Source organism: Akebia trifoliata, unplaced genomic scaffold, assembly GCF_017979445.1.
Source record: "Akebia trifoliata isolate Shusen 1 unplaced genomic scaffold, ASM1797944v1 Contig00900, whole genome shotgun sequence".
In the NCBI taxonomy this organism is placed as follows: Eukaryota; Viridiplantae; Streptophyta; class Magnoliopsida; order Ranunculales; family Lardizabalaceae; genus Akebia; species Akebia trifoliata.
Window position 1 is genome coordinate 782 of NW_028237316.1, and position 21,326 is coordinate 22,107.

A 21,326-nucleotide genomic window follows, 5' to 3' on the forward strand; every position below is an offset into this window, starting at 1 on the left:
AGGCACTACGTGAAAATCCCTTATTTCAACAAAAAAAAAATTGTTGGGCCTGGCCCGTCAAATTTTGATACCCAGATTCCGCGGCCTACGGACCACGTTTCCACTCTCAATCACTCGCTCTCACTTTCAATCACTCGATCTCATCTCTCTCTCATTCTCTGTCTCTCTCTCACTATCTCTTTGTCTCTGCGTCTCTCTCACAATCATCGATCGATCGACCTCTCCGTATATATCTCTTTCTCTCTCTCTCGATCGACATCGCTCTTTATCTCCCTCTCTCTCCCGATCGGTCTCCCTATCTCTTTCTCACAGTAGCTCTCTTGATCGATCGACCTCTCCATCTCTCTCTCTCGATCGATCTTTCTTTCGATCTGTCTCCCTCGATCGATCTCATCTCCCACTCTATTTGATTGATGGATCTCGATCGAGAACTTCTTTCGAACGCTAGTTATCAGATTTGTTTCTAGAACTTCTTTCCAACCCTAGATATCAGTAGATCTGGTTCTGAAAATCGAAACATTTTTTATCGATCAAGGCGTGAATGAGGGGCATCTGAAGATCGACTACAAAAGACAAACAATATGCAGAGTTGGGGATCGAATAACCGATTAAATAGTTTGGTTATCCGATCCCAAGGTTTTTGGATCTCAGATCATCGATGAAGATGAAAAAGAATCTGCATTACAAAATGGATTAGAAATGGATATGAGGTCTGCTTATGGTTTATCTTCGACGTCAAACAGGAAATTCGGTTCATCTTCGAACAATGCACTTGAGGCCTCTTCAGGTTCGAAACAGATCTCAGAAGAGAATGCTGGTTTTAAAGGCCCAAATGACACCAATTGTAGAAAAAGAAAAGCAATTAGAGGAAAAGTAGCTGAGGACCTCTCGGCCAATGATACAAATGTATTTTTTTGTATTTCAATTTGAATAAAAGGATCTGGTTTCCAGCCTCGTTGCAGGTATATTCCACTTGATATCATCTATCACTATTTAATAGTTTGTTGTTCATTCTAGTATCCGTTGTCCATTTACAGGATAATTAGTTAAATCACCTAATTAGAAAAGGCGAGTTCAATAAGATTATGGACCCAAGAGAAGGTTTGCAACTTCACATGATAATATTTTCATGGACTATTAATAGGTTTTGTTCTTCTTAATGAATTGAGTTTGCAAATAAGGACAAGGCTTTGATTGAGCACAATTGAGTTTGCTTCTGTTCCGTTGATATAGGCACAATGTCGTAAATCCTTGTGTTTTATAGGATGTGTGAACTTTGCTATTTCAATTTTTCCACAATGTTAGATGAAAGAGTTAGGATTCAATGAGTTAGTGCCATGGCATATTATACCTTTTCATCATCATTATCAAATCTTATTTGAATTTTCGAACATTATGTGGTAGGTTGCATAGATGTTTTGACATGGATACAAGGTGTCTGACATGATGCTTTTGAGAAGCACAAAATGGGAATACACACATATAAATGTATTACAAAGAGCCTTCCATTCGTAAAGCGGATTCTGTTCTTGACTTTCATTTAGTGTTTTTCCTGTTTTCTCTATTCTAGTCTTTCATAATATGGTTTGTGACTTCTACTCTTATCTTTGTGTCCAATATTTATTTGATTAACAAACAGAAAACACTTTCTTCTAGCTAATTGTTTTCCCACACTAGTCTACTTGATGTAGGATTTGTCATATTTAATGTATGCAGGTTTTTGCTTATTACATTCCCATGGAAGATTCATGGAACGGTCTTGTAATTCCTATATCATCACAGGTGAATTTCAGCAGCCATCTCTTTTGTACTACATACCCCATTCCTTTTCTGTGACTTGAAAATAAATCTACTATAACCATTTCTGCAGTATTTAGTCTTTGTTTCATAGACCAAAGCTTTCCCCATTATCTTACCTGTAATTTTACATTGGATTTTTTCTTTCATTTTTTTTAAGTACCAAGTATGCAACATTACTTATTGGGAGGACTGTTGGTGTCGATTATTGCCTCCTAAGTTTCCTCAACTATTCGTTGTACTCCAATAAGAGGCTTCCTGTTAACGATGTCAAGATGCAAATAGGGAAGGAATATTCTTGGGATTTTGGATTTAGAAGGAATTTCAATGAATAGGAGATGTAGTTGGTGGCCACTATCATCAATCTAATCTCTCTTGTTCCGATGCTCCCTAGGGTAAGGATTAGAGGATATGCTTGGTGAGTCGGAATGGAAAATTTTCCTTTTAAGTCATCCTATGAATTCACCCCCCCCCCACCCCCCCACACCCACACACACACACATATTTGATAAATCATTCTATGAATCCCTTGTTCTAGTGCTATCCTCATTGTTTTCAACCTTTCCTCTTTGGAGCCCTAATGTTGCTTCAAATGGTAGTGGACATAAATCATTTGCATGCTAATAAATGGGCTAAAGTCATGAAAGATTCTCCATGGAGATTAACGAATTCAATTGACCACATAGAGTCCTCATTCGCTAGTTCCTTTTCCTCTCTTTTTTTTCCCCCCTAGTCATTAAGGAGAGCTAACAATTTTGCAGATTCCTTGGCCAAAAAAGTTGCATTAATATGAACCTTAATGATTTGAATTTTCTCCTCCCTGATCTTAGTAGTTGCTATTATTTTAACGAAAAATTAATCACTCATCAAAGAAGGGTGAGAGAATGTTCATTGTTCCATGTGGCATATGTCCAGGGGCTTCGGACCATCCAATCAGTGTGAGCCTGAATGGATGATCCTGAACATCTGATAAATTGACCTAAGTCCATTGATGATTAGAATTATCTGATTAGACTAATTTCTCTTTAGTCCAACTTTAATAGGTATTCCACTGATTGAATAGTCTCAACTGTGTGTGTGGGTGCCGTTTCAATGGAACTGAAAATGCACTATGTGTTGTGCATATGCTGGCCGCTTTTTACTCCCTCTATGATTTAAAGTACTATGCACTTTGAACTGTACTTGTGATCATAGTCACCAAAGTCTCAGACTTAATGAAAAATTCCGATTAAATCATGACTTTTTTCCTTCACTGATTTAATCAAGATTTTTTTTATAGTAATATGTGACTTACGAACTTTGCGTTTAAATCATGAAAAACGAGGATGCAAATGAGAATGACATTGATTTGATATTTTTGATCTATTACGCTGTGTTTGGATTGAGGGAAGGGGAGGGAAGAAAAACTCATTAAGGGAAGGGAAGGGAAGGGAAGGGAAGGGAAGTTTCTCTTCACCCTGTTTGGATTGAAAGAGAAGAGAAGAGAAAAAATCATGTTTCTCCTGTTTGGTTAGGATTCATAAGAGAAGAGAAGAGAAATTATTATTATCAAATGACTATTATACCCTTCATAATCTAAAAAACAAAATTCTTCTTGTATAGTGATACAAAATATAAACAACCAAACATTCAAGATCAATTTGAGGGGTACCTTTCATTTGAATGTGTATAAATGAGAGTTTCTATGCCCACCCCACTTTTACTAAGAACATCCTAAGCAAAGTTGGGTGTGACAATAGAATCTCTCTAATATAAGGATTTTGTTAATCAAACACACCCTAAATAATTTTCCTTAAAATAGAATAACTCCTTCCATGTTTTTTTTTTTTTTTTTTTGATTACGATCTCCTTCCATGCATTTCTAGCCACTCGAAAAATTAATTGATTTGAGGTTAGGATTAAATGCTTAAGAACGTGTAAAATTTTCATGTATGACCCATGATTTGGACAGTTTAATATTATAAAAAAACACTTTCCTTACTTAGTTTAATAAGATTTTAAGCTTTCGTGAGGGTTGTTTTGCAAAAATGGATTACCACATTGGCAATCCGACACCTCTAAATTTCTTGGAAAAACTCAGATAACATAAAAAAGAAAGAAATTGGATCTTATGGCCACCGAACCTCCACGGTACTCCTAAATTTAAATTTGAAATGAAAAATAAATTTTTTTTTTAAATATTTAATTTATGAAAGCTCATGGAATTTCATCCTCTACATCATCGAAGCACTGGATCATGTTTTTATTTTATTTTTATGCCACAAGGTAATTCTAAGGACCGCCAACAAAGCGTGTACTTAGCTGGACTGATCACAAGATTGGACCCCGTATCCCACATCTTAACGTGAAAGTGGATAGGAATCATAGATGCTTTTTCACTTGTATCTCGAGGAAAGTATCTATGGTTCCCATACACTTTTACATCCGGGTGTGCACCATAGATCTTTTCTTTGAGATATGAGTGAAAAAGCATCTACGATTTTTATCCACTTTCACGTCAAGATGTTCAACATAAAGTCCAATCTTGAGGTCACTCCAGCACGACTCAGTAAAATTATGAATATCCATGATGCAAACATATACTGAATCAATGGGTAAGAACAATAATCAGTCAAGTAATGCAGTAAGCTCAATGGGACTTACTGATAATTACCATCAAACATGAAGATGTTGGGATCTCAAGAAAGTACCTCAAACTGTCATTATGGAGTCTGGATACGCCTTAACAGCATTATGTTCAACTAATGAGGAACCATGTCTTCTTGCTACACTTCTATTAACACAAGAAACATTTTTCAAGAACACATATAATAAGTATTTTTCAAAAAATAGGTAGACTTGAAAATTAACTTAATAGAAAAAATCCATTAATTTCCATTCAATTCTGATACTTGAGTGAACCAATAACGATGTTTTCACTCACACATAACATTTTAATTTTTAAATACGGAAACTCTTGTATCAAACTAAGTTCTTAACCACCTATTGAACCGAAAATCAATACATCAAAAAGGTCACTTGAGAACCCAAAAAAAAAAAAAAATTCTGGACATGCAAATGATTTCCTCTTCGATAGAATTGTTGGCTACATTAAAATAGGCTTGCTTCCAGCTCATTTAACTCATCCCATGTCTAGTTCATCATCATCATCATCTGGAAGTACTTCGGCATCAATGACTGGAGATTTCAAGGTACTTGGTCCTTCTGTGGCAGAATTGTTCTTGGCCTGAAAAGTTGAATTTAATTAAAATGTGAGCATTAAAAATTTGAACTCATTAAGGCTAAGAGGAAGTTTAATGTAGACGGGTAGAACATGCGAGAGAGCTAGAGGTGACATCTCAACCACCTATAACAAGGAGGTCCAACAACGTCACCCTATCCTCCTCCCTTAATCACAAGTTCCTCCTCTATCAATTATATTACATTAATTGAGAAGACGCCCCTGTACACATGGAAAAGCTTTGACCAATTATATAGCAAGGCCTTAGCTTAGTTTTTAAGACATAATCATTCACATCATCCTCACTCGCAAACATTCATTGGTTTCTCTCCTTCCAAATCTCCCACCACACAACAAAAGTGTATATGTCAAGAGAATCCTCCCATTTCAAGATGCATACACTAACTGAATATATCATCGATAAGAAAAAAAAAAAAACTGAATATATCACCCAAGATAGATTGAAAATAGAAAAAATAAGATTCATGTTGCCAATCACAATATTTGGGATAGAGTATAATAGAAAAATAAGATTCATGTTGCCAATCACAATAAACAATCCAAGAGTGCAGCCAGGTACCTTTGGCTCGTGATATACAAAATGAAGTGAGTCAACCAATTGGTGTGGTCGAATAGTGTTAAGCACCGGTCCTGGCTAAATGCAATGAGAGGAACCTGGCTAAATGCAATGTACAAGCCCACTCCCAAGATCCTATACAAATCAAAACCCACAATTCAGCTTGTAATGTAACAATTAGCAATATAAGTACAAGCATATAAATTTGAAGTTCTAGGCATGAACATGGGACACTATTAAAGAATTATTAAAGAAACAATTTTCCAGCATTCCAAGTTTAACAATAAAAATCTAGGTAAGTGCATAGGTCTGCAATATGGACCAAAGGAACGTGCCAACAACTTACTCATAAAGTACTAAATTACAACCTATATGCTCAAATGAGGAAATAACGTCGAGAACATTCATGATATAGGAAGTTTCCTTACCACAATTCAGATCTGAATAATCAACAGCAAAGTGTAGCATGACCTAGGAAAAAATTCAGAAAGGTTGACATGGACTAACTAGTAACAACTGCAATGGCCCCGAATTCAGATAGGAACTCCACCATGATGAGAGAATTACCATTCAGCTCATATTGATCATGATAAACATAAGAATTAACTACATCACAGGTGGCACACGTAAGAGAGCAGTTTCCGCAAAATGAGTTGATGGTGAGATCCAGTTGGTGGCCTGCACATTGTTGTGTTTCAGTTAATGGGTTACTAAACTATTGTATAAGAGAGTTTGTTCATCTGCCATGTTTAAATCCTTGTAACCAATTTTATGAAAGGTTAAAGGTGTTCTGGGGTTGTCATGGGTCAGATCAATCAACATTGGGTTTAGATATGGATGGGGTATTTGGTCCATTGGATTCGATTAGATATCGAAATGGGTCCATATCACTATGTGAAAAAAGCCCATATGTGAAGGAATTACCCTAGATTTCAGTAGTGATGCTATTCTTGACTGCATCCTAGAGTACAAGGAAGAAGAAGTACACCACTATTGTCATCCAGCTCCAATTCCAATGTAGCCTCACACAAACATGCAAACGTTAGTTATAGTACTACACTTTATCAAGTATGACACTTTGTACAAGGTATAGACAATGCGATAACATTTTAATCCATGCTCGTAGAGTGAAGAAAGAACAGAACTAGAATTTTAAATTTAGTGGCAGAAATGTTTAAATGGATTTATCTATGAAATTTCTACAAAAGAAATGTTTGAAGATTGGACGAAATCCAATCCTTGTTTGTTATAAATGAACCATTCACATTTTCGATTCCTCAAAGGCTGAATCCGCTAAAATGATTGTGCCATTTCTCTGCCTCACCTTGAGAATCGATGTGTATCAACAGTGTACCTAATGGCATCAGCTGCAGCCCGTGATCGAAGATAACTCTATTTTTTTCCTTCATAGCCAGGAAAAATGAGCTCTAATAGTTTTCAGCTGAATCTTTCCACTTCGTATCACATGTCATGCCTGCTCAAGGAGTGTCCTGTAATAAACTGCATGTAAAGGACCAGACAAGCTACCTACCAGCATCATTTCAACTCCTACACACCACTAACGCCTAAAACCACGTTTTAAAACAATGCTTGTAATGGGTGTTGCCAACAATATAAGGTTAATGCCTAAAAAACTAATAAGGGGTATTCAAAGGAAAGGAGGAATATTCAAAGTCAGACGCTCGCTTGGACTAACTTAATAATCACAGAGTCTTGCAATCACCCATCTTCCAGGGATTAACGCTGAAAAAACAATACGAAGGTTATAATTAATTACCCAATAGTACAAAAGTCATAGGCCATTCAATGGTGTAAAAGGGAAACCAGACATGGCTGAATCAACTGGGCTTACTGTCACTAGGAAAATTCCTCTTCATCTTATTATAATTGCTCACTTTTCCTGATGGGTCCCAACCAGGAGGCTTTATGTTTGGCCAATCACCCTAACATCCTAGCTTGATGTACAGACTCTTCTTTATTTCAAAGATAGCATTAAACAGAGAGTAGAAGCATAAGGTGAGAGCAGGTAAAAAAGGGTGGTGACACAGATACTACCTAGAATATAACAAAGCCTTCCAAGGGTCTGGATAAATAATTATTAATGGTGCAGACTCTACATGACAAATAGATATAGGACTTACATATCAGTATGACATGGTAGTCCCCGTTAAGCCAAAGGGACCATGTGAATGCCACATGGTGCTTGTTTATGCCATTCATTGGTTGCCTAGTGTCGATCTTATGGATACTTGTAAAAGAAAAATATTGTAAAAAAATGATTGTATTCCCAAGTTTACAAGATGCCAAGAGAGTTGTAATATTAAAGGAGCACTCAAGGTATATAGGTATGTTTGGGATAAGAAGAAAACATGATGATCATAGATAAGGTAAATGTGCTGCAATTTTCATACCCACCCCTCACCTTTCCACCATTGAACACAGTTGCTCGTGCATAACTTTAGCCTCAGTTAAACCATCTTTATTGGCAAGCAGCCTAACCAGGCAGGAACAACCTGCCAACACAGAGTAACAATTAAAAGGCCAACAAATATTGCCAATGTTTAAACAGGTGGCCTAAGAACATCCTATTTTGGGGGACTATTAAGTAAGAACTAATGTAACAATATATTAAAAGAAATAGTTTTGGTAAGGGAAGAAAAAAATTGAATGTAAGGCAATGTCATATGCCATTACATTATCTAAATGTAGTGCATTAGGATGCCTAGTCACAACATTATCTGTTTATGATGACTACAATGATGAGAACGGATATTAAAAACGAGCAGTACATACAAATATTAAAGTTAAAACCATCTTAGATACTAGGTTGCTAAATTAATGAAGGACTTTAAATAACATGCAGAAAAAAGGATTCTATAGTGTTTTTATTAAAGAACTTACCCACATAGGTGTTGTATACGATGAAAGTTCGTCGAAGAAAGGCAAGAAAGAGGCCTTGAATGTCTTGATCAAAGTTCCCAAGCAATCACCAATCTGGATGCAGAAAAGAACAATAAAGCAAGAAATCCAAAAAAGTGACTTACCTTATAGCTGTTGCAATCTTGCAAGCTTCATTGTCCATTTCAAACCTATAAAAGTTATAATAAAAAATTTGAGAAAAAAAACAGAGTTGTAAAACTCTGGAATATCTTGAGTTAGGTTTAAAATGACTTTCAGATACATTAAAAGGAAGAAATTACTTGGTAACTATGATCCAGATTCAAAAAATCATTTAATGGACTCAAAAGGCATGGCTTGGTAACTATGATCCAAATTCATCATTCTCTTTAGTAATCTTCTTTGAACTGTTTTGTCATCTAATAAAATTAGATAATATTTGCAGATTAGCTCAAATAAAATCCAAAAACCAAAATTTTCCAATCAAATAAAACTCAAAAACCTTCCATCTAAACTACTTGTGATAGCAACACATTCCTAACCAAGGTGGAAAATTTCAAATCGCAGAGTTATCTGACAGAACTCTCCTCTTATAAATTTCTCCAAACCAAGCAAAACCTAAATTCGGCAAAACTAGACTACATAAAACTCATAAAAATTCTCAATTTATAGCGACAATCAAACTAAGTAAAACTAGCTTCTAATTAGAAAGAACAATAACCATTTAAATTCTCGAAGCAAAATTCAAGCCAAAAGAAACTCAAACAAAATCCAAATTCGGATTGTCTCATGAGTTTCTCAATAGATGTCTTCACCTTCGACATAATGCACATGATTTCCAATTCTCTGAACTAATAATTAACCTCTAATTCACAATAACTGTAAAATCGAAGAACTTCAAACAATTCTATTATTATAAGAAACAAACCTTTTCGCCTCTTTCGATATACTCCACGGCAAAAAGCTCTTTGGTCTGCTTATCTCGCATCAACCTCACCACACCAAAATTTACCTCTTGACGACCTTGAGATCGAAGATGATGACTTCCCACTGTTATTAAAAAAAAACAGAGTGTGTGAAGATTTTTGAAACAGAAGAAGAAGAGAAAGGTGTGGGGGGTTGAAGAAGAGAGAGGTGTGACGTTGAAGAGGGTTTCTTGAAGAAAACCAGAAGAATGAGAGAGAGAGAGAGAGAGAGGTCGTCTCCTACTCGAGTTCGAGCTCGACTCTTCGTTCTGTACACCTCTAGGTTTCTGAGTTTTATTACTTGGGGTGTAAAGAGTAATAAAAGCCTGTCAATATAAATAAATTTTGGAAATTTAAAAAAAAATGAGGGCAAATTTGGAATAAAAAAGGTGTTCTCTTCCCTTCCCTCCTCGTCACTCCGATTTTGGGGGGAACAAAATTCGGCACTTTTTCCCTTCTCTTCCCTCCGTTTTTCTTCTCTTCCCTCCTTACTTAACAATCCAAACAGGAGAAAGGAAGAGAAAATAGCATATTTTCTCTTCCCTTCCCTCCCGTTCCCTCAATCCAAACACAGCGTTAATGAATCCTAATTCATACTCATGAATGTGATCTTTTTTTATTTTATTTTAATCATATCTTGAGTGTGTTGGGGATCTGTGATTACTTGTTGTGAATGCATAAATGATATCAACATGGGAATTCTTAATTTATCATTCTAGTTGAATATGGAATTTGATGATATAATATGAGAGCACCTGCTGGTAGGAACGATTTAACAGTCCTAACTTAGCTCAGTTTTTTTTTTCTGATGTTTTCCAATTTTACCCTTGATGACTTATTCCCGAAAACCCAACTTCGTGACTATGCTTGTGATATGCATGTAGAGAGAGAACCTTTTTGAAGAGTTGCTGCAGGAGCAGGAAGAAGTTTCTAACCAAAGAAAAACATACTCGAGAAATGTTCCACATTCTTCAACAATGTTCAGGTTAGTGATAGTTTAAACTAGTCTTGGGCTTACAGTCACGACCGTCAGATCTATTGTATTCTTTTATTCGAATCCCGAAAAAAATTATGGCTAATATTGATTTTGGTCTGGGAGATCTCAGTGAATGTGATTTTCCCATCTGCTCCCCATGTACAAGTATGTCCTTGGTAGACTGCCTTTTACAATTTAACTGAAGCTATCTTTGATTTCCTTTGGTTTTAATTCTCACAAGTCACAACCATCTTAGTCCTGCGGTCATTTTCTTTTAGTGCAATTCTCTTAAGAATTTCAAAATCTGATATGTGTGTTTCTTGTTCTAGACATTAGAACAAGTTGAATCTGAAGTGGCATCCCCTAGTTCAACATCAAGCTCAGGCACTGAAACCACCATGGGTTTGCTGAGTATTCCAGGCTTCTCTTCCTCACTCCACTCTACTCCAAATGGTGATTTCAATTCTTCTTACTCATCATTCACGTCCAAATCTCGCAGGTTGTTTCCCACCTTTGAATCATAGGTGCATTTAGGTGCTATAAACAGTGTCTGATGCCAGGTTTTGTATAGTAGTGCGGCAGTTTCTATATTAAGATGATCATGTAAGGTATTTTTTTTCCGAATAAATCGTGCATATTATTACTGACCAATGTAAGCTTACAGATCATGAGCAATGGTGGTATTCACCACAACAGGGAACACAATACAAATTTGATAGTGTTTTGAAATAGTAAATCTTGAGCACATGTAATTGTTGTCTTAGGATAGTCTTTAATGGTTGCTCTTTGAAGATTACCAAACTATATACTCGCATTTACCAGGTCCAAGGTTCGTCCATTACGTTGCAAAGTTCTTATGAAACATCTAATAACAATTGCTAATTGTAAATGAAGAAGTATTCCTGTTCATTAGAGATTTTCTAATACATGTGAATCGATGAATACTTATGGGCGACTTTCTAGCCTATTATGATGGTAAAATGAAGTATAGGACCGACATTTTGGGATGTAAGTGCTTTTATAGAATCACTTCTATAAGATTCCAATATTGCTAAACTGGCTGAATTGCTTTTTCTAATCTAGAGAAGTTTCCAATAAACAGCTTTTCTACACCACGTGGAAAATAATTATTTCAAAATTTCCACAGAATAATTTTTTTTCTTTCTTCGAACTATTCTATTGTATGATTGATTTGTTTTATAAAAAAACGGGCAGCAATGCTATTCCTGAAGCATGCTGCATTAGAATTTAGATGACTATATGATCTTTAAAAAAAAACTAATTTGTATTGTTTTTTTTTTGGCAGATTCATGGAATTCTGAATGCAGTGAGTTGGGGAATTTTGTTTCCAATTGGAGCCATATTTGCTAGGTATCTCAGGACATTCAAGTCAGCAAATCCAGCTTGGTTTTATCTTCTTATCTTTTGTCAGAGTTCTTCCTATGTTATTGGAGTTGCCGGATGGGCTACTGGTCTTCAGCTCGGGGCAAATTCGAAGGGTTTGGTATACAAATCTCATCGGAATATTGGGATCACTCTCTTTTGTTTCACAACATTGCAGGTAATTATAATTGTTCCTAATTTGTTCATTGTTTCTTATTTTAGGCACATTTTCTTAATCAATCATAACGAGTTTATCATTCTTTGTGTTGTGCAGATTTTCGCATTGTTCCTAAGGCCAAAGAAGGAGCACAAGTACAGGATTTACTGGAATTTTTACCACCATATTGTTGGATACTCCATCCTTGTTCTTGGTTTCGTCAACGTGTTTAAAGGTCTAGACATGTTGGATCCAGCTAAAATGTGGAAAACAGCTTATATTGTGGTATTGTCTGTATTGGGTGGGATTGCATTAGTGTTGGAAGTTACGACATGGATTGTTGTTCTAAAGAGGAAATTTGAGGCATCCACCGAACCTTATGATGGGAATGGCAAGCAACAACCACTCACAGTTTGATCAACAACAAGATTGCAGGGCCACATATAGTATCGAGGAGAGTTGGTTCTCTTACAGTTTGTCTATAAAGTTACTTCTTAGGCTTTCTCTTAGGTATCTCCTAGAATCTATTAGTGCTTCTTCAATTGTTTGTGTTTTGTGTTCTAAATTAAATCAGGAGTGTGACATAAATAGTTGTATATATATCATATACTGCTTTATTGTCAGTTATTTGTAGCTTCGATAAAATTTTCGATCTTAATAAAGAGGTTTACATGTATATTAATTTTGGGTTATTTAGTTTAGTTTGGAGTTTGTTTTATGATTTTTCTTTTGTTTTTTCTTTTTCTGATTTTTTTTTTTTTATATATTATTTTGTTCATTGTGATTGGTGAATTAGAGGACCGTGTTATTGTTTGTTAAACCTCCCAATTTGACGGTCATACTCTATGGATTTTTTTTATTTTTTTAAAGTCCATTTTCCAATAATTTGATAGTCCAGGGCCGAAAAAAAAAAAATTCTACAAGAGAATATTTGACGGGCATATTTGACGGGAGGGTCTGTCAAATTTCTCAAAATTTGACGGGCTAAGACCGTCAAATATGAGCCTTTTTCACATAGTGAGGATTGCCCCAGGTTTATATATAGCCCAAGGTTATGATACCCAAGCGATGTGGGACTATTGCTCACACTTCCCCTCGTGTGTAACGTGTATCCTACATCCCTATGCTTACCCCGCTTTAATACCATGTAGCGTCATCGCCCAACCTTTATCTTTTTTTCTTTTTTCTATTTTATTACTACTTTAGCTTTCTTCAATAAAAATAACACATTTCTCTGTACCTTTATAAACCTCTGTAGTCCATTCACTTAAGTCTCATGGTCTCTATTTTATTTTTTTATCTTAAACCTCTCTAATGAGAGTTCTTTTATAAGCCGTATGATCCTACTTTATAGATTTGATCTATTGGGCCATCGGCTTCAATAGACTCAAAAAAAAAAAATGAGCAGGATGGATTTCACATACAAACAATGATCACCAACCAACACAATTAAATTTTTGGCCATTAATGAACATGTTACTTTATGAGATCAAGAACAACTATAATCAAGCTCATTCCATCTTCAAAGGACCATACAGTTACGGGAGGATGTTACAAAATAACAATCATTGTATTAAGGTGCATGAGATACACTGTATCATTGCCCGTGTATCTCATCACAAATGGAAGGTTGTAGTGGGGGATTATATATTTAGAATATATTAATCAGGATATTCTAGAATATTTATTTATGTTTAGAATATATCTATTAAGATATTCTAGAATATTATATTAGGCTAATTTCATTTATAACCTTTCTTTTTGGGGTTACTTTGTTGTATTTATTTAAGGAGACATTAATCTTTGGGAGGGGAAGGAAGAAATGTCCTTAGAGCTATGTTACTGCCTTATAGGTAAGGAAAACATTGTAATACTTAGGACATGTGAGAATGGTGAAATGATTCTCTAAAATCCAGGGATGTTGTCATTGAATTTACAACTAACCCTATTAATAAATCCATTGTATTCTTTTTTTATTTATTTTTTTTCCACATATGTTATTGCATATAAAATGGCCAACACATGAAACAATCTTAGGATCGAAAGCCAAGGATTTTGTTTTGCAAGATATTGAGGACAACCCACTGTCTTTTGTATAGTTAGTAATTCTTAGAAATTAGGGGTGGCAATCTTGACATGATCCACGAACACGACTCGAGAACGACACAAAGTTAGTGGGGTCAAACCTAATTGGGTTTGGGTCATAATAGTGTCAACCTGTTTAGCACGATTATTAAATGGGTTGGATTTGGGTTATGGGCATCAACCCGCCTAACCCTTTTAGACACGTTTAGTTATTTTGTCATTAGCATGTAATTTTAAATATATCAACAATTATTTAAGAATTTTTTAAATTACTTATTTTTTTTTCTAGAATTCCCTTGAACTTTTTCATAATACATTTTTTTTTTATCAAATTCATTTAAATATAAAGAGTGTTTTAAGATATTTTTAAATTAATAAATGGTTAAACTTTAGTTTGGGAGAGAAAAAAATACTTTTCTTAATAAGCTATTTATTTATATTTATATTTTTTTACTCTATTTTTTAATTAAAATATAGAGGTATGTAGTGTTTGATTTCTAATATTGACAAAATGACCATCACTAAGATTTAAGATCTTACCAAGTAAGGCTAGTATGTTTCATGTGATAATGAAATACACTTTGTTTAGCCAATAATAATAATAATAATAATATTTTTTTGATCAATAATTATAATAATAATTTTTGAAAGTGGAACAATTAAATTTGATAGAAAAAAGTGTTGCGAGTGGAAATGTGGATTGGATCAGATGTTAGTGTGCAGTTCCTGAAATCCCTAATTTTTCTATTAGAATGGATGTGTGAATGAAAGTATTGAAGATGGAGTTGTTTAGAGATGATGTGAGTATGATCGGATTGTGCGCACACTACATTGGTTGCTAAAGCTTTGTCAAGAAGAATAAGTGAAAGGTATATCTATCTATTCAAAATTTCGAACAACATTTTTTTAAGTTATGGTTTGTTGATTTTCCTTAGTAGATTAAAACTTTTCACATTGAATTTTATACACAATTGAATCATGGTAAAAAGAAGGAGAAGATCACTTTATTCATCTTTGATAAAGAACCTGTAATCCACAAAGAAAACAAGAGAATTATTCTAAGAAAGCTTAGGTTCTATTGATAGTCTAGGTGTTGCAAAATGTATCTCTCATTATGGTTTAAAATATCGGAATGTAGATATGTATCAGTATTGGCTGAGCTTGATACGAAACATTAACTGTTTCAGGTATTTATTGGAACGTATCGGATTGTATTAATCGATACCGTATCGATATTTTCATTAACTGAAACATTCAATCAATATGATTTTTTAAACCTTGTCTCTCTCCATCATTCAAATTGACTTTCAAACTTGTAATTTGGTGCCACTTCTACTAATCTAAAATAGTAAAAACTTTCTAGAAGAAATTCTATTTCATTTAAACTGTTAGAGAATAAGATGCACTCTATTAAAATGCATGAGATACATTGTATCATTGTTAGTGTATCTCACACAAATGGAAGGTTGTGATGAAGGATATTCTAGAATATATATTGATATGTAGAATATATCAATTAGGATATTCTAGAATATTTATATTAGGTAGTTTTCATATATCTTGGTTGATGTAATGCCTATAAATACCCTATTGGGACTTTTGTAATATTCATCCAAGAATTATCAATAAAGTTCATATTTTCTATATGGTATCAGAGTTCAAGCTCCATTGAGCACATCGATCTTGGTACACCGTTCTTCGGCGATGGCACCACCTCCATCGCTGAACCTTAATCATTTTATTTACCTTATTAGTATTTTTTTTCAATAAAAATACCATCTTTCTTTATGTTCTGGACCCAGATATCTTATTTTCTTCTTTGTTATTATTTTAGTTTTTTTTTTCCAGTAAAAATCACAATTTCTTTTATATCTCTACAAATCTCCCAATTTCACACATTCATGCTACACAATTTTTCCATCTAAAATCTCTCCAACGAGAGTTCTTTCATTTAAATGGCACAATCGCTCTTTTTTATGCTTCTAGGAGAGATCATGACAGATCTGGTCTAATAAACCACCGGCTCCGACATACTCAAAAAGAGCAGGATGCGACAGTGATGGATTTCATAGACAAACGGTGACCACCAGCAAGCATGATTGGCACTTCGACGATCAATGAACATATCCATTATTGAGATCAAGCAATTATTCAACAAAACCAATTGTATATTCCTTTTTCAAAGGACCATGCAACTGCGGGAGGATATTAGAGAATAAGATGCACTCTATTAAAATGCATGAGATACATTGTATCATTGTTAGTGTATCTCACACAAATGGAAGGTTGTGATGAAGGATATTCTAGAATATATATTGATATTTAAAATATATCAATTAGGATATTCTAGAATATTTATATTAGGTAGTTTTCATATATCTTGGTTGATGTAATGCCTATAAATACCCTATTGGGGCTTTTGTAATATTCATCCAAGAATTATCAATAAAATTCATATTTTCTATATAAACTTCCTCTACTAATACTAGAATAGTTACTAACGACCTTCTAAAACAATTCCAGACTCCAAATTATCCAGAAAAAGTTGAAACATAGTTGGCTTAAAAATGCGTTTTAACCCTTGAAACAACCTCTTTTTTTATTGGTAAAGATGTGTTAGTGGTTAGCATAAGAAGTATGGGCTCAAGGGGGTTTGGAGCTAGGATGTGGGAATAACTTTCCACACATCTTACCACTTATCTAAGTGGCACTTCTTATCCCTTTTTTTTTCGTGATCATGAATGTGCCCAATGGTGCCTTTGACATTCTCTACGTTGGATTGCTCGTCATAAACTTTTGAATTGGTGTCGTAATAGTTAGTTTGATTTATGATCACGAAGTTATGCTTGTTTCAATTTATGATTATCAAGAAGTTATTTTCTGTTTTCCTTTTTCCTAAATAGCTTTTTGATGCTCTCTTCGTACAGAAAGATTCAAGGATAACATCTTATTCTTAACCGTTTCAAACTCACCTAACTTGTACTGATCGTAAGGGGATTATTTGAATGGTTGGGCAGTGGAAATCAGTTTCTAAAATGCCAGAATGATGAAGATGCAGTGAAGCAACTGGGATGCTTGATGAAGTAGAAAGAAGGAGAATCCATATTGTTGGTCCTAGATGATGTTTGGTCAAAATCGCTCCTTCAAAAGTTTGTGTTTAGAACTGTACGATACAAGATACTAGTTACATCAAAGACTAAATATAAGACATTTGATTCTACATATTCATTGAAAATGTTGAGTGACTCAAATTCCACGAGTCTCTTTTGGCACTTAGCATTCCCGCAAGATGGAAACTATGAGATGTCAGATGAAGATTGTGTGGAGAAGGTACCTTATTTATTTGTGATGCATGTATGCATACAATTTACGTACATCAAGTAGTATGGAATACGTCCATTTCCACGTAGAACCTTACGTATCAACCCCACAATACTAGCACTCACACACGTGCACATGCACGCATAGATCTACACACCCACCATGTGCCTACCTTGTTTTCTTAAAAAAAAAAAATATATGTTACAGCATCATACTTTGAAGTGGAGAAGCACAAAGAGAATATTGGGGAAAGGCTCTTCAATCTTCAACACACACACACACAAATCTTCTTGAATGTCTTACAACTAGTTTAGATTTCTTAGATGGTGACGTTCAAGAGTGCTTCTTTGATTTGGGTTTGTTTTCTGAAGACCAAAGGATTGCCGTTTCTATTCTTATAGACATTTGAACTTTTTGAACTTGTGTTCCCTTAGTACCGTGGACAGGGGCAGAGCTAGTAAGGAGCTGGTGGGGGCAATTTCCCCCACAGAACTTTGAGACACCCCTATATTTTCAACTAATTACATGCCCCATTTATCCCACTCCCTCACCTCTCTCCCTATTTGCCCCCACACCCTCACCTCCTTTCAATTTTTGCCCCCTCACCCCTCTTTAATTTTTTGTTGAGGACATTGCCTCTTGACCGGGCCTTCTCATATACTAATTGGAAATGACCTAAATATCATTTTCTTCAACTTCTAACCTGACACTTATGAATTTCTCTTCAAAACCATTCATCTTCAAGTTCTTCAACCATACAACTAATCATAGTTTGCCCCCATTACAAGAAAATCCTGGCTCCGCCCCTGACCATGGATATTTTATTTTTTACTTTGGCGGGCTGCACATACCAATCACCATACATGTGTACGTCAGTTAAATATAACCACTTTATGTGGTGGGGCATATAGAGATTCAAAGGTGTGACCCAGGGAGCAAAGCACCCACCGAGGTGCTACTTAATTGAGAGACTCTAAACTTAGACAAAGCACCCACTAAGGTGCCATGTAAAAACATCCTATCCGACGCTTCCACCACAATATTGAAAAGGAGGGGGAAAGAGGATCACCCTATATTATTCCTCTAGAGCTTCTAAAGAAGCCAACATGGCTTCCATTAGCCAAAATAGAGAAAGACGCCGAAGACACATTTACTCATCCAATTAATCCATTTCCCACCGAAACCCATCCTATGTAGAAAATAGCATAGAAAGCTCCAATTGACATGGTTTCACATCCCTTTACTCAAAACGTAAGTCCTTACGACTATTGAAGCCTTCAATAAACACATTCCATCCATTCCTCGTCCAGCATTGAATCCTGATTGCAATGTCTTATATTAATGTTAAATTAATAGTCGGAAGTAGATTTCTAAAATTGCTTAATGTTATTTCAACTTTAGAGCATACTATTTGATTGTGCTGTTAATATTTATGAGATTGTTCAGCTCATACTTCCTTTTCTGCAAAGTAACTCTAAATCCTTATTCATTTGCAGGACATCTTTGGCCTTAACAGTTTATCGAGAAGCAATTGCAGCTAGAATTACACCTACATGGAAGTCTTTTCACCAGTTTTAACATACTTGCAGTTTCCTCGTGATTCTTTTTTGAGAGCTAGCCTTGTATAGAATCTAGGAGTCAGTAGTGATACTTGAAGATGCTCAAACCTATGTTCATTGATCGATGGATTTGGAGAATACAACCCATGCTCTTTTTCTTTATTCGAGGTCAGCGAGTAAGTTATAAAGCAATTAGCTTTTATTTTGTCATTATCTTGAAAATTTGTCAGGCTTATACAATCTCATTTGTAGAACTCAAGACCATTTTCAATGCTGCTCATCCTAACTTGTGTAACTAATTTCATTTTTGTTTTTATAACCGTATAGGTGTACCTCTTAACAATTTTGAAGGGCCTTAAGCATCGGCTTGCCACTGGTAATCTACCTACAGAGTCTTTATATCCTCAGTCCACATTTGTTTGTCTTAGAAATTATGTCATTTGTAGCATTGGAAACTTCTAGATCAACTTGGAACTTCTCGAGCATAGTCACCAAAATCTATGACCTATTGAAAATATTGTGATTAAATCATGGCATTTTTCTTCACAGATTTAATCGCGATTTTTACAAATTTCACTATTAAATCTCGAATTTTGTGATTAAATTGAAAAAAAAATAAAAGATGTCCTTGATGCAGTGGTAAGAGAAGATGACCACCGATGAAGTGTTCGATAATGAAGATGACATTGATTTTAATCAATTGATGAAAATCTCAAGTTATAATTCAATCATGAGAAAAACTGAGATGGTCTTGACCAAATTCCTAAACAATCCGGAACATTCATTGTTTCAGTGTCAATGTTTTTATCTGGTCTCAGCCGAAACCAGAACGTTCGGCTGAATCATTCGGAAATGGAACTGAACATTGAACATATGCCCTTGTAAAGAACTTATTAACGTTAATATTTGTCACTAGTAAAATTTCTATTTTACTTTTCACCAAAACTTTTTACTCAAACTAGTTTTCGGATTAACTATCAAGATACTTTTCTATTGTCAAATCAGTGTTTACTTCTCATGATGATGTTGATTCAGTTCTATGTGCTTACATAATTCACTTATATTTGTATATTATATCAATTCCACGATCAATATCCTCTTTGGCCTTCTTTATGTTCTTTTTAGAAACTTCAACCTACACATTCCTTCTCATTGGTCCTATCATCAGTCTTCATTGCACCTCACAAAACCATTTCAAACGAATTTCCCTTATTTTATCACTTGTTGTGGTTATTCCTAATTTTCATGAATGATTTCGTTTTATAATTGTATCTTTTGTTTTCCTGGTCCACTCATCCATCTGGATGTCTTTCTCTCATTTTGTTGTGCTCACTTCATCAACACGTTTCTTGTTTGCCATACATTCTACTCCAAAAAGCATAACTGGTCGTGTTGAGTTTAGTCCCACATCGGACTACTCATTGCCTTGTCTCTCTCATTATAAGATCCTAGGCCTCTCTAACCATTGTCAATTGGTTTTGAGTTGGACTCCCAAATTTAACATGGTATCAGAGCAGTGCCTCTAATCTTTCTTCTCCATACTCTCAAGGATTACATCCCATATTTCTATTGTCAGTCATTTTCAGGCTTTCTCATCTGTTGTATTTGCGTCATTCAGATCAGCCAGGCATCATCCTTGTTTCACAACCCCTAACAGGGGACAATTATGCGACGTGAGGTCGTGCCATGTAGGGCTTAAAATATGGGTTCGAGTGATCCGAATCCAATTTTTAGAGGATTTGGTTTCTTCAAGTATATCCAAATTAAAATATGGGTTGATGTCCCTTGACTTGAGTCGGATACGGGTTGGCTACAAACCCATCTCTATATCTGCCTATATCTGAATGATGTATTATTTTGTATGTTATATGTTATATTTTTATATAACATTCTACAAATGGAAGCTTGTTAGATTTGTTTTTTTTCTTATGAGTGAGCAGGTCAGTGGTCGATAATTAGTTGACAAGATGAGTTTTGAACTCAAGTCATGCTATCGATAGGTTCATATGGTTTTAACCAAGCTGGCCCTTTTAAAGCTTACTTATATCTCATTTTCAATTTATTTGCTAAAAATTATGATCTCATTGTTCCATGAATGCGTGTTGCAAAAAAAATAAAATTTAAGGATACAACCTAAGCGGGTTGGAGAGTAGAGCTCGGCTCAACTCAAGTGATAAAGTCTGTAACCCAAGCTCAACTCAACCTAAAGTTGAGCTTCTAAACTCGGGTAGAGTTCAGGTTAGCCCGAGTTAAGTAGTTTTGTCAAGGACCTTACTTAATACTTACCAGAGCTTAGTTACCCAAACAGGTACTATATGTGAGTGTATGCTACTCAAGGCCCTCTAAGGAGAAGATAAAAAATCGGGGTATGGTGCGGTCTAATAGATT

The 21,326-nt window shown here is 35.1% G+C and overlaps 1 protein-coding gene and 2 long non-coding RNA genes across 5 annotated transcripts; 1 reads left to right on the forward strand and 2 right to left on the reverse strand.

The window, feature by feature from the left end:
• The first annotated feature begins 208 nt into the window (after positions 1-208).
• On the forward strand, positions 209-12,565 carry LOC147380888 (cytochrome b561 and DOMON domain-containing protein At4g12980-like). 3 transcript variants are annotated; one of them, XM_086431111.1, is made up of 5 exons: positions 776-906; positions 1,405-1,488; positions 1,717-1,782; positions 11,740-11,994; positions 12,091-12,565. In XM_086431111.1, exons 2-5 carry the CDS (start codon positions 1,444-1,446, stop codon positions 12,388-12,390), a joined length of 666 nt encoding a protein of 221 aa, XP_086287237.1. In that variant the 5' UTR covers positions 776-906; positions 1,405-1,443; the 3' UTR covers positions 12,391-12,565. The 3 variants fall into 3 exon arrangements, 2 of the variants coding, with proteins under 2 accessions (XP_086287236.1, XP_086287237.1); XM_086431110.1 differs by lacking the exon at positions 1,405-1,488 and having other exon boundaries at positions 209-906; positions 12,091-12,508; XR_015174982.1 differs by lacking the exons at positions 776-906; positions 1,405-1,488; positions 1,717-1,782; positions 12,091-12,565 and adding an exon at positions 10,621-11,041 and having other exon boundaries at positions 11,740-11,879.
• Positions 4,643-6,850, reverse strand: LOC147380889 (uncharacterized). The gene is made up of 4 exons (XR_015174983.1): positions 6,519-6,850; positions 6,023-6,272; positions 5,598-5,729; positions 4,643-5,023 (listed from the first exon to the last, which is right to left on the reverse strand). It is a non-coding gene; the product is annotated as an uncharacterized LOC147380889 (long non-coding RNA).
• On the reverse strand, positions 6,944-10,033 carry LOC147380890 (uncharacterized). The gene is made up of 3 exons (XR_015174984.1): positions 9,421-10,033; positions 8,496-8,683; positions 6,944-8,107 (listed from the first exon to the last, which is right to left on the reverse strand). It is a non-coding gene; the product is annotated as an uncharacterized LOC147380890 (long non-coding RNA).
• Positions 12,566-21,326: the final 8,761 nt, after the last annotated feature.